We start from the raw sequence: 13829 nt of genomic DNA on the forward strand, positions 1-13829 counted from the left end.
CTAGGTAGAATAGTTACTAAATAGTTATGAACGATTTAATAACTACCTAGCTAAAATAAATACAAATGTACCTGTAAAATAGAACCTAACCTAAGTTACACTAACACTACACTACAATTAAATAAATTACCTAAATTAAATACAATTACCTAAATTACAAAAAACAAACAAACACTAAATTACACAAAATAAAAAACAAATTACAGGATATTTAAACTAATTACACCTAATCTAAGAGCCCTATAAAAATAAAAAGCCCCCCGCAATAAAAAAACCCCTAGCCTAAACTAAACTACCAATAGCCCTTAAAATGGCCTTTTACGGGGGATTGCCCCAAAGAAATCAGCTCTTTTACCTGTAAAAAAAATACAAACAACCCCCCAACAGTAAAACCCACCACCCACACAACCAACCCTCCAAATAAAACCCTAACTAAAAAAGCTAAGCTCCCCATTGCCCTGAAAAGGGAATTTGGATGGGCATTGTCCTTTAAAGGGCATTTAGCTCTATTGCATCCCAAAGCCCTAATCTAAAAATAAAACCCGCCCAATAAACCCTTAAAAAACCTAACACTAACCCCTGAAGATCCTTACAGTTGTTGTTCAAATCAGCCAATAGGATGAGAGCAAGTGAAATTTTATTGGCTATTCAAATCAGCCAATAGAATTTCACTTGCTCTCATCCTATTGGCTGATTTGAACAGCCAATAGGATTGGAGTGGCTCTCATCCTATTGGATGATTTGATATGGAAGAATCAAATCAGCCAAAAGGAATTCAAGGGACGCCATCTTTAATCGCGTACCTTGAATTCACTATTTGTATGGCGGAGATCGTACGAAGAGGATCCTCCACGTTCCATGGCTCCGCGGTTGCCGGTCTGCAGTTCCTGGGTTGCCAGTCTTCAGCTCCGCAGTCTTCAGCACCGCTCCGCACAGGATGTTCCTGGAAGAAGAAGAGGTTGCGCTTGGAAGAAGACTTCCCCGCCTGGAACAGGACCTTCTCCGCCAGACTTCAGGAACCGTAAGTACCAACCTGGGGGTTAGATTTAGTATTTTTTAAGGGTTTTTTGGGGGGTTGTTTTATTAAGATTAGGGATGGGCAATAAAAGAGCTAAATGCCCTTTTAAGGGCAATGCACAAACAAATGCCTTTTCAGGGCAATGGGTAGTTTAGGTTTTCAGTGTTAGGTTCTTTTTTTGGGGGGGTGGGGTGGTTTAATGTTAGGTGGGACTTTGTATATTTTTGTAAAAGAGCTGATTATCTTTGGGCAATGCCCTGCAAAAAGCCCTTTTAAGGGCTACTGGTAGTTTATTCTTAGAGTAGGGAGTGTTTTTATTTTGGGCGGTCTTTTTTATTTTCGTAGGGATTAGTTTTAATTTTGTTAAATTTGGTAATTTGATTTTTTTATTTTCTGTAATGTTAGCTTTTTTAGTTTAAAAAATAATTAGACTGCCCTCTGGGCAGGCTTATCGACTAGTGTGTGTGTGTGTGTGTGTGTGTGTGTATATATATATAAAAAGGTGTGTCATTGTGAACTTAATTTGCATATCTTACCCAAAATCCTTTGCTACATTGGAAACTATGTTTCCAGAGGTTTTCTGTGGGGAAAACAAGCATTCTGGCCTGTCTAGATTTGTTAATGAACTACACAATGATTTTTTTTTCTCTATATCTATCTATCTATCTATCTATCTATCTATCTATCTATCTATATATACATACACTCATAATTTCTTCTCTTTTTGGGGTATTTGTTAATGTGAGACAATTATTTATCTGTAAAATCTCATTAGTTACTTGTTGCTTTTCATGCACTCATAAATACTCAATTACTGTTACATCGCCCTTGATGTGCAGTAATTCCATTTAATAGGACATTTTATCTATACAATAAAATGTACTTTGTCTATGGAGCTTGGCAATAATGAAATTAAACATTTTGCTGCCTCAGGGTAATCAACGTTTTTTGGAAAAATACAAAGCATAATATTTAGTAGAATTACTTATGAAAAATAACCCATTTAAAACGCATATGTGGATTCTTCAAAAAAAGTTCCAACTATGGGCTAGATTATAAGTAGCGCGGTTTTGTTTCTTCCGTGAACACTCAGCTAGAGTAAAGCTTTGGGTTGTGCTTGTATTACAAGTTCCAACTGTTTCGGAAAACAGTTAATCACAGCTCTGAGATCGAGGTAAGGATTGAATGTCGATTGTGCTAGCGCAATCACAATTTCACTCAACTTAAAATATCACCGCATTTAAAAAGGCATGCAAACAGACAATATCGCTTGCACAAAACAGTTTATGCCTCACTTGTAATATAGCCCTATATTAGGACATTTACTTTTGGATTATGTCTTTTATTATATAAATTTGTACACCTCAAACTGAGCATGCCAGCTAATCACTATTAGAGAACAACCCTGTCTATTTGGTTTGTGTTTGATGAAAAAATACATAACAATATCAATAAAATCTATGATTAAATAATTATAATGTGAATATTATATATGTATATTGCATGCTTTTAACAGTTTGCAATCAGTGATCACAAATTAAAACATTACACCTTGTATTCCCTGTTAAATGTACAGGAATATCTTGATGGTTAATGTTTTATATATTGTTTGGTTTAAGTCAATTCAATGGACCAATCCATGGTTAGTATGTATATCGACTGAATAAATAATTATACATTGGTACAACCATCAATATTATAAATCATAAACAAGGAGTATTAAAACATTTTCTGTAGTATAGCTGAGAAAATATATTACAGCTGTAAAATCAGTGATTGAATTATCAGAGCACATCCAGGCAAGAGTTGGCTACTAGAGCAGAAGGCGCATGCCCTCAGGCTGGTCCCATATACCCATGTAGTACCACTTTGAAGGTTAATTTTAGCTTCTAGATATTATTCTAGTCAGTTGTCCTCAGGCTGAAAGTAGTTCATCTGCCTGGGCACATTCATAACCAATTATCAAACCACTGTTTCCAATGTTATTCAAGATTCAAAGGTGCCACTTTATTGTAGTAACATAAATCCCTACTGTTCACAATTTAAAATACATTTTCAAATGAAAAAAGGTTCATGTAACAAGTTGCTTAAACCTTAAAAGGGCATCAAAGTCATATATATATATATATATATATATATATATGTGTGTGTGTGTGTGTATGTATATGTATATATATATATATATATATATATATATATATATACACAATGGGGTCTATTTATCAAAGGTCTTGAGGACAGGTCCGCAAGACCTCGCTGAATGCGGAGAGCAATACGCTCTCCGCATTTAACATTGCACCAGCAGCTCACAAGAGCTGCTGGTGCAACGCTGCCCACTGCTGACTCGCGGCAAGCAGGGAGGTGTCAATCAACCCGATCGTACTCGATCGGATTGATTTCTGGCGATTCCTGTCCGCCTCATCAGAGCAGGCGGACAGGGTTATGGAGCAGCGGTCTTTAGACCGCTGCTTCATAACTGCTGTTTCTGGCGAGTCTGAAGACTCACCAGAAACACGGGCCCACAAGCTCTGTTCGAAGCTTGATAAATGGGCCCCATAGAATTTGTTTTTTCTAAAATGCACCTTTTTTCTTTTGGTGCCCTCTTTTGAGACTTAGATTGTTTACATGGAAGCATGCTGAGCATACTAAGGTAGGCTCAGTAGCACCCATCTTGAGCACTAGAATCCCTACTGTTCACAATTTAAAATATATTTTCGAATGAAAAAAGGTTTCATATAGCAGTTGTTTAAACCTTAAAAGTACATTATAGTTATATATATATTTTATATATATATATATATATATATATATATATATATATATATATATATATATATATATATATATATATGTGTGTGTTAAGAGCCCGTGATAAGGGATGTAGTAGCGCTGGTTGTAAAGAGAAAATGGTAAACACAATTATTATGTGTGATTGGATAACAAATGGAATACAGAATACACAGCAAATCAAACACAATATGAAAAAAACACTATAAAATTGAGTGGAAAGCTGAATTCTAAATGTCCCAGATGCTTGACCACTTATATGTTGTATATACACAATTGTAGAATTCGAGACTTGGGGTATGGGTGGAATGCAAACTTACAAAAGAGAACCTCAATCGTATGAGGTAAGGAAACAGCACATCAGGAAATCCCTCTCGGTAGATTAGGCTTGGCCCCTTAGGGTATAGGGGAAACTACCAACAGCAAGCTTGTCTTTTTCCCTGCTGCTTTCCCGGGTATAGGTGAAACTTCAGGGGGTTGAAGCCCTTTTTCCTCGGCCTCTTTCAGTGTGGATCCTCTCAGGATAGTATGGCGGTATAAACTTAAAGCAACATTTAAACTTTTGTTACTGTCCTTAAGTATCATAAAAACCTGTCTTCTAAGAAGACAGGTTTTTATGATACTTAAGGACAGTAACAAAAGTTTAAATGTTGCTTTAAGTTTATACCGCCATACTATCCTGAGAGGATCCACACTGAAAGAGGCCGAGGAAAAAGGGCTTCAACCCCCTGAAGTTTCACCTATACCCGGGAAAGCAGCAGGGAAAAAGACAAGCTTGCTGTTGGTAGTTTCCCCTATACCCTAAGGGGCCAAGCCTAATCTACTGAGAGGGATTTCCTGATGTGCTGTTTCCTTACCTCATACGATTGAGGTTCTCTTTTGTAAGTTTGCATTCCACCCATACCCCAAGTCTCGAATTCTACAATTGTGTATATACAACATATAAGTGGTCAAGCATCTGGGACATTTAGAATTCAGCTTTCCACTCAATTTTATAGTGTTTTTTCATATTGTGTTTGATTTGCTGTGTATTCTGTATTCCATTTGTTATCCAATCACACATAATAATTGTGTTTACCATTTTCTCTTTACAACCAGCGCTACTACATCCCTTATCACGGGCTCTTAACACACACATTTTTTTAAAGGGGGGGAAGCACTGTGCCAGCCGGGGATTTCCTTTTCTCGGCCAGCACAGTTGCCTCTCTCCTCTCTAAGGGATAGCTGCTATAGGGTTGGTTTTTTGCTCCCAGGGGATCACCACCTTCTAGATTGATATAGGTTCACTCCTCTGTGCTCCCATATCTCTTCTCCACCCCCTCAGTCCAGCGCCTTCCACTTTTTTCGCTTTCTGTCCCATATATATATATATATATATATATATATATACGGGCAGCAGACCCTTACGTCCACCCTCCATATGTACCATTACACACTCAATCGATGTGTGTAATGCCGCCTCCTTCGATAGCGCTTGAGAAGGGCCTGTCAATCACCCGAGTGAGTGTGTTCAGCGTTATTTCTCTTCGCCAACTCAGAGGCTTCTTACACTTGTGTGAACCTGCTTCGCAACGGCTCCAAAGCAGCTTATGCTGCTTAATTTATTGAGTCCTATATGTATAACATTGTTGCAGATTGTACTGTTGTAATTCTTTTACATGTTAATTGACGGATTTAATAATGTTTCTATACATAAAATAAAATACTATGTGACAAATATCATAGAAAATACTGAAATGTATAAATATTCTATTGTGTGTACTATTCGCCAAGCATGGTGAGGTAGTGAGGTAGTTTGAAACAGCTAAATTCTCAGTGCTTGAGTTTAGAAATCATCCTTATAGAAATGACGGACTTCCCAGACCTGCATTTATAACAAGATAAGCACAGGTTAAAGGCTATGAGACATATAATAAATATGAAATAAATATTGGATTAATACAGATCTGAAGAAAGCTGTTGGAACGTTTCTGGTACATAAGAAAGAATCTTGTACAAGATAAATTATTAATACTTAGAATGGTTTTGATTTTAGTGTTTATTTATATTTTATAGGTTTATAGCTAAACCCTGTGCTTTGGCTCTGAAAATTCAAGCCAGTGGACCACAGAAGGCCCAGCACAATGCTATTTTGGAAAAAGTGTTCACCGCCATCACAAAGGTACTGTAGACAACAATATATGATTTTTATTGTATCTGTTTTTGTATTGCTAATTAGTGATTCATACATTTTACGGATGCATAGAATATAGTAATTAATAGTATTAATTGAGTATACCTATCTTGTCTTCTTTGCTGTTGTATCTCAGAGGGCAAACGTCAGTGAGCTCCTGCAGGATCAAGCAAACAGCCTACTTAAATATGCAGTATGGACTCTAACCTTTATAGAATAGGGGAAAAGCGAAATTTTTATAGGTAAATTTGAGGGGAAAAGACAGGCAGAATAAATAATTTATTTATATTGCACTTTATTATTCTTCATTATTTCTTTTTATGAGGACATTTTTTTTTTAGTATAATAATCCTTAAAGCAGGAGCACCCAGACATTTTATATTACGCCCAGTTACTAATTGAGGGACTGGATACATAGTTAATTAGCTGCTCTTGCTGAATTTTAACTGTATCTACTAGTCAAATTGATCAAATTTGGTACAAATACACAAACTTACTTATCTGCAACTGCATTTAGAGGACCTAAACATTTTCTTATTTTCATAACTTTTTGCTTTAGAGTTTTAATTTTCATGTTTTCATTTCATGAGGTTAGTGTTTTTGCTTTATTGTTTTACGTAGTTTATATGCTTCATTAGCATTCCTCCTTTATGTGACATAAGTGCCTTCAGCCTCTCGCTCTGCCTTCTTTTTTGCCAAAGTTGCTTGGTTCAGCAATGTTATTCAAAGACCCTCTCTTTCCCATGTATGTCATTGTAAGCTTATCAGTACAGGCTGCACCAGCCCACAGAACACAAGAAATGCATGGTTTCCTCCTCTATAGTCTGTATAAACGAAACTTCATTACCAGAGTTCAAGCTGCCACTTGAATATGCCTGCACTGAGCATATTGTAGAGTCAAAACTACTTCTCCACTCTTTAGTACCCATAAAAGGTTGTTTTCATCCTTTTTATCACATTATTAATAGGCCATATTCAACAGTATCTGCATATAGTATTGTTACTTTCACTGATACTCATATTAATTGAATTACTGGTGGGGTAGTCACATTTGAAATATAATCAAGTTCCTTGTGCTTAAAAACTGCCTGTGGTTCTTTAATAAAGTGAAAGTCTAGGGTGCATTAACATTTGCTTGTCGAATAGCATGGCTGAGCGAAGTCCCTCAAATAGACTTCTGTGTGGGTTTGCAGTAAAATTCATGTTGGATATCACTTGAGCACTAAGCTGATGGTGTGCAAGTAGTTGAGTTCTTCATGTTTTCCCTTATTGTATTTCCATTTACTTGTCATGCCAGCTGCAGAGTATAACATGCATGAAAAATTGATTCTTTAAGTTTATTTGTGTATATGAAATAACTGTCTTTTGGTCTTTATAAATACACTCTCTTTAAAAGGGGTTGAGCTTGCAGATAAAATCAGATAACATTATTTTATCACTTTCTATAAATACACGTGCTTCCTTATTTTATATCTGTCTGTATATCAAAGCTCTATACTTAAGGGTCAATTTATCATTTGTCAGACGGACATGATCTGATGTAACGGATCATGTCCGCCCAACATCGATAAATGCCGACAGAATATTGCACATTGTGAAATGCTTGTGAAATACCGCCCCCTGCACATTCGTGGCCAATCGGCCGCTAGCTAGCAGGGGGTGTCAATAAACCCGATCGTATCCGATCGGGCTGATTGCTCTCTGTCGCCTCAGAGGTCTTAAGACCGCTGCTTCTTAACTCCTGTTTACAGAGAGCCTGAAGGCTCGTGCGGAAACAGGTGCATTTGGGCCTTAATAAATCGGCCCCTTAGAGCGAACAATGGAAAAATCAACATTTTTTTTCTTCTCTCTTACACCACAATAGGAGTGTAATAATTTCTGCTCGCTGTATTTACATTGCTTGTCACCAGCCTATACTTAAGTATAGACACTTTCAGTATAGGTGGGGATACCAGGCTAAATCAGTTATTTCAAATGGCGAGATTAGGGTAAAGGAGCTATTTGTAAAAATGTAATATTGTCAGTCAGGTAAAGGGGTTCATTGTAAACAAATTAAAGGGGAAAAAATTAAGGTAAACTATCCCTTTAAAAAGCACTACATTTTACAGCTATATTTTGGATTGCACTCAAGTGCAGCCCTTAAAAGGATGATCTAGTCAAAAATTAAACTCTCATGATTCAGATAGGGGTATGCAAGTTTGAACACTTTTCCAATTTACTTTTATCATAAAATTTTCTTTTTTCTTTTGGTATTCTTTGTTGAAAGCTAAACCTAGGTAGGAGCATATGCTAATTTCAAAGCGTTTCAAGACTGCCTCTTATCTCAGTGCATGTTGACAATTTTGACATTTAGTTCATATGTGCCATATAGATAACATTGTGCTCACTTCCATGTAGTTATTTATGATTCAGCACTGATTGGAAAAAATGTAAGTCTGTCAAAATAACAGAGATAAGGGTGCAGTCTGCAGAGGTTTAGATACAAGATAATCACAGAAGTAAACAGTATATTAATATAACAGTACTGGTTATACAAAACTGGGCAATGGGTAATAAAAGGATTATCTATCCTTTTAACAATACAAATTCTGGAGTAGACTGTCCCTTTAACTCACCATTTGAAATATGGAGAACACTAGTTACACTATCTGCGTTATTTATTAAAAGTATAGGGCATGCTAAAAAAGTTTTGTTCGCATAAAGATACTTTCGTTAAAATATTTAACCATCCACTAGTAATAACGTATTGTGCATTGCTCTGTTTGTGCAATCTGCCAAAAGATAATGCAACCCTACACTATCTATTGCGCTTCACTTGTAATCTAGTGATATCCATTGATTTGTCACTTTTCTCTATGCTTGTAAAAAGTCCTTGTCTTATTGGATATTTTTTTCTTAACTCTTTGAGTATCTTATTTAAAATTTTAATTTTGTTTTCTTTTGTATCTTATTGTTTCTATGGCATGTAAAAAAAAGGTTTTGGGTTGTTAAGCCGTTTTGTTTAAAATATTTAATCATCCAATTGTAATACCGTATTGTTTGTTATTCTTTGCATGAGATCGCAGAAGAGATAACGCACCCTGCACTATTAATTAGATAATAAAACATTGGGTCTCACACAGGGCCACCACTAGAAATTGTAGGGCCCCTTACTTAACTATTGATCACCCCCCCTTGACATGTGCAATTTTTTACCAAGTGACTAAAACATATATGCACTTTTTTCTTAAGTGTAGTCAAACTTGGAAATGTTGTAAAGGTAGTAAGTTAGTATAACATTTTATGCAGATGTACACATTTTAGATAAAATGCCTCCTGGCATCTGGAAAGTCCTTGCATAAAGGGGCAGTAAACTGGAATGTAATAATAAAAATATTTAATAGGGCACCTAAGATTTATGTATTGAGGAGGAAACATTTCTGCATGGTTTTAAATATAGACTTTCTACAGCATTGTGAAAAAAATCATAAATTCACTGCTGCAAATTGCTAAAAATAAATAGTTTTTATGGACCCCTGGCCCCACCATACAACTACCACACTGAAGTTACAATCTGAAATTGCACAAAAAAAACAAAAACAATTACTAAGTAAGTCCTACCTACTCTGCAAATGAAAGTAATCTGCCGTCTGACAGGCATACACTGTACAAATTAAACGGGCCAAGTCTGTCTCACACTTTACATAGTGGTTTAGTGCACGGAAATCCTCTTAAATGCTAATGCTTTACTCCTTGTAATGACATTTCCCACGCTCAATAGTATTCTACTGGAGCACCCTCTTGTGACTGCCAAAATGTAATCTACTCTTGCCACATGTGTGGGATTGATCTCTCTATAACATAAAAATATATATGAGCAAATTAAAACTGCTGTTAGTAACAAATATACAGTAAATTCTGTTTTTTTAAAAAATACATAAAAACATGTTCCTGTCTGTAGATTGCCACCAATAGAACCAAGCCGAATGTATGTATATATATATATATATATATATATATACAGGGAGTGCAGAATTATTAGGCAAATGAGTATTTTGACCACATCATCCTCTTTATGCATGTTGTCTGACTCCAAGCTGTATAGGCTCGAAAGCCTACTACCAATTAAGCATATTAGGTGATGTGCATCTCTGTAATGAGAAGGGGTGTGGTCTAATGACATCAACACCCTATATCAGGTGTGCATAATTATTAGGCAACTTCCTTTCCTTTGGCAAAATGGGACAAAAGAAGGACTTGACAGGCTCAGAAAAGTCAAAAATAGTGAGATATCTTGCAGAGGGATGCAGCACTCTTAAAATTGCAAAGCTTCTGAAGCGTGATCATCGAACAATCAAGCGTTTCATTCAAAATAGTCAACAGGGTCGCAAGAAGCGTGTGGAAAAACCAAGGCGCAAAATAACTGCCCATGAACTGAGAAAAGTCAAGCGTGCAGCTGCCAAGATGCCACTTGCCACCAGTTTGGCCTTATTTCAGAGCTGCAACATCACTGGAGTGCCCAAAAGCACAAGGTAAGAAAGGCTGAAAGACGACCACCACTGAACAAGACACACAAGCTGAAACATCAAGACAGGGCCAACAAATATCTCAAGACTGATTTTTCTAAGGTTTTATGGACTGATGAAATGAGAGTGAGTCTTGATGGGCCAGATGGATGGACCCGTGGCTGGATTGGTAAAGGGCAGAGAGCTCCAGTCCGACTCAGACGCCAGCAAGGTGGAGGTGGAGTACTGGTTTGGGCTGGTATCATCAAAGATGAGCTTGTGGGGCCTTTTCGGGTTGAGGATGGAGTCAAGCTCAACTCCCAGTCCTACTGCCAGTTTCTGGAAGACACCTTCTTCAAGCAGTGGTACAGGAAGAAGTCTGCATCCTTCAAGAAAAACATGATTTTCATGCAGGACAATGCTCCATCACACGCGTCCAAGTACTCCACAGCATGGCTGGCAAGAAAGGGTATAAAAGAAGAAAATCTAATGACATGGCCTCCTTGTTCACCTGATCTAAACCCCATTGAGAACATGTGGTCCATCATCAAATGTGAGATTTACAAGGAGGGAAAACAGTACACCTCTCTGAACAGTGTCTGGGAGGCTGTGGTTGCTGCTGCCCGCAATGTTGATGGTGAACAGGTCAAAACACTGACAGAATCCATGGATGGCAGGCTTTTGAGTGTCCTTGCAAAGAAAGGTGGCTATATTGGTCACTGATTTGTTTTTGTTTTTGAATGTCAGAAATGTATATTTGTGAATGTTGAGATGTTATATTGGTTTCACTGGTAAAAATAAATAATTGAAATGGGTATATATTTGTTTTTTTTTTAAGTTGCCTAATAATTATGTACAGTAATAGTCACCTGCACACACAGATATCCCCCTAAAATAGCTATAACTAAAAACAAACTAAAAACTACTTCCAAAACTATTCAGCTTTGATATTAATGAGTTTTTTGGGTTCATTGAGAACATGGTTGTTGTTCAATAATAAAATGAATCCTCAAAAATACAACTTGCCTAATAATTCTGCACTCCCTGTATATATATATATATATATATATATATATATATATATATATATATATATATATATATATATATATATATATATATATATATATATATAAATATATATATAAAAAAAAGAAGACGAATACTTCCCAGATATATACAGGTGAGTGGATGCTGCTCTGAAGCGGATATCAGGACTGTGCTCCTGCTCCCAATAGAAACTGTGAAGATACAAAAAGAACAGAGCGCAATCCACTCTAAGAGTAACACCATTTTATTTGGAAAGTGCTAAAAGTGCACTTGAAAAAGCACGTACAATGTGTCAATGTACAATAAACAATATCCAAGTGTCTTCCACGGGCAGGTGAGTGTGTTTTTCGTCTCCCAGTCCTGGCACACTTCTGTAGGGCTTCCGGAATGCCACAGGAAACCGCACGGACAAGGTTACGACCCGACTTTCTCAGGAGTAATGTAATTATATTTGTGCTTGCCTCATGGGGCCCCGTGGACCACTGGGCCCCTGACAGGAGTCACCCTATTCACCCCCTGATGGCGACCCTGGTCTCACATAACCCAGAAGCAGCCTCCTAGAAATTTAGCATTTTTTTTATTATTATGTCTATAATCTTACTATATGCACAGCTGTCAGCACTACTGTGTTTCACTGTGCTGGGGCCTTCTGTTTGGTTACTTTTTGAATTTGACTTGAGCACTGAAATGAGTGAGGGTACATAACTGCATGCTCACAATGCATATTACAATAGTACACTGTGATTGGACAATAAGATTTCTCAGTCATGGTGTGGGAATTCCATATATGTTGATGGGCAGACCAGATTCTGGTGCTCAACCTGCTAATTCCAGAAACAAGCAAGATACATAAAGAATTACAAAACTTGTCAGATACACAAGTTCAAACAGGGCCGGACTGGGAAATCAGACCAGCCCTGGAAATTTATATGGCCCAGTCCAGCCCCTCCCCCTCTGACTCAGTCCTGCCCCCTTTTGGTCAGCCCTGCCCCCTCCGGCTCCGCCTCACCCCCTCTGATTCAGTCCCGCCCCCTCAGCCTTGCACCACACACAGCACAACAAAAAATGTTTGTAGAGTATATACATATTAACACATATACACAAACTCACACATAGGCACTTACGCACACGCTCACACAGTCTCATGCTACAGTCTCTCAAACATGCTCACACACACACACACACACATAGGCTCACTCACAGTCTCTCTCACACTCACACACACACAGGCCCACTCACACAGTCTCTCTCTCTCTCTCTCTCTCTCTCTCTCTCTCTCTCTCTCACACACACATAGGGCCACACTCACACAGTCTCTCTCACACACACACACACACATAGGCTCACACAGATGATAACATTTACTGTTACAGATCTGAAAATCCATTTTTTTTTCTTTTAGTTTTTATTAAAAAATCAAATCACACGTGACATGACTCAGGCCTCAGCTCAGCTCTGACTCTGACAGACAGTAATGTGTCAAAACCCATAATAAATAATAATTGTTTGAGGTTGGCGACTCAAGCTGGCAGTGGCTGGTGGTGGTAGAGATGAGGTCAGGTCAGTAGTTCAGTACAGTAAGTACTCTAACTGGACTTGTTGTTCATCATCATGTACAGTTCACATAATCATTCATTCAAATCACATATTCACATTGACATTAATAATTATTAAAACTGTGTTGACTCACTGTTCATGTTCACATCATTCATTCTTCAATGCATTCACTTTCACATTTAATTATTAAAAAAATATACTACATCAATTTGTGGCTTCTGTGTTGTATGTTGCACTTTTAAGTTGGGTCTGTGTAAATGTGAATAATGCAATGTCATTTTTTTTTTATTCACTGAATAGTTGAATATAGTGGTTGTCAGAAAAGGAAGAGTTTGCTCATTTAAATATCAACAAATGCAGCAGTATTATTTACAACAATGCAACTCTGTGCTTGATAGTCACAGCAAAAGACGTTTTATTCTTCCTTGCTTTCTGCACAATCTGTTTCCAACAGAAAGTTGGTTTCTACGTTTTGAAAATCTATATGTATTTGATAAACATATATAAAGGACTTTGCTTCTGCATAGTAAGAGTTAAATAGAACAGTTGATTGTTCTGGCGGCAAATACAACCTGTCCCTACTAACTATATAACTTTAAACCTACTTTGAATGTGCCTATTACATTGATTCACTTTGCTATTTGCTCCTTACTAGTACTAGTACATACCGGTGATGATGATGGATTCAATTGTCTTGAATCCAGTGACTGCAGTGCCAACTGGCTGCCCCCAAGTTGCCAACTTCACTTGCCGCCATTCT

The 13829-nt window shown here is 37.3% G+C and overlaps 1 protein-coding gene across 1 annotated transcript in view; it reads left to right on the forward strand.

The window, feature by feature from the left end:
• The window catches only part of CERS6 (ceramide synthase 6), a 766179-nt gene that overhangs the window by 243533 nt on the left and 508817 nt on the right, over positions 1–13829 (forward strand). Inside the window, exon 2 of the mRNA XM_053712833.1 lies at positions 5861–5966. Coding sequence (XP_053568808.1) covers positions 5861–5966 — 106 coding nt within the window. The remainder of the gene's footprint in view (positions 1–5860; positions 5967–13829) is intronic.

The sequence above is a fragment of the Bombina bombina genome, chromosome 1 (genome assembly GCF_027579735.1).
Source record: "Bombina bombina isolate aBomBom1 chromosome 1, aBomBom1.pri, whole genome shotgun sequence".
Taxonomy (NCBI): domain Eukaryota; kingdom Metazoa; phylum Chordata; class Amphibia; order Anura; family Bombinatoridae; genus Bombina; species Bombina bombina.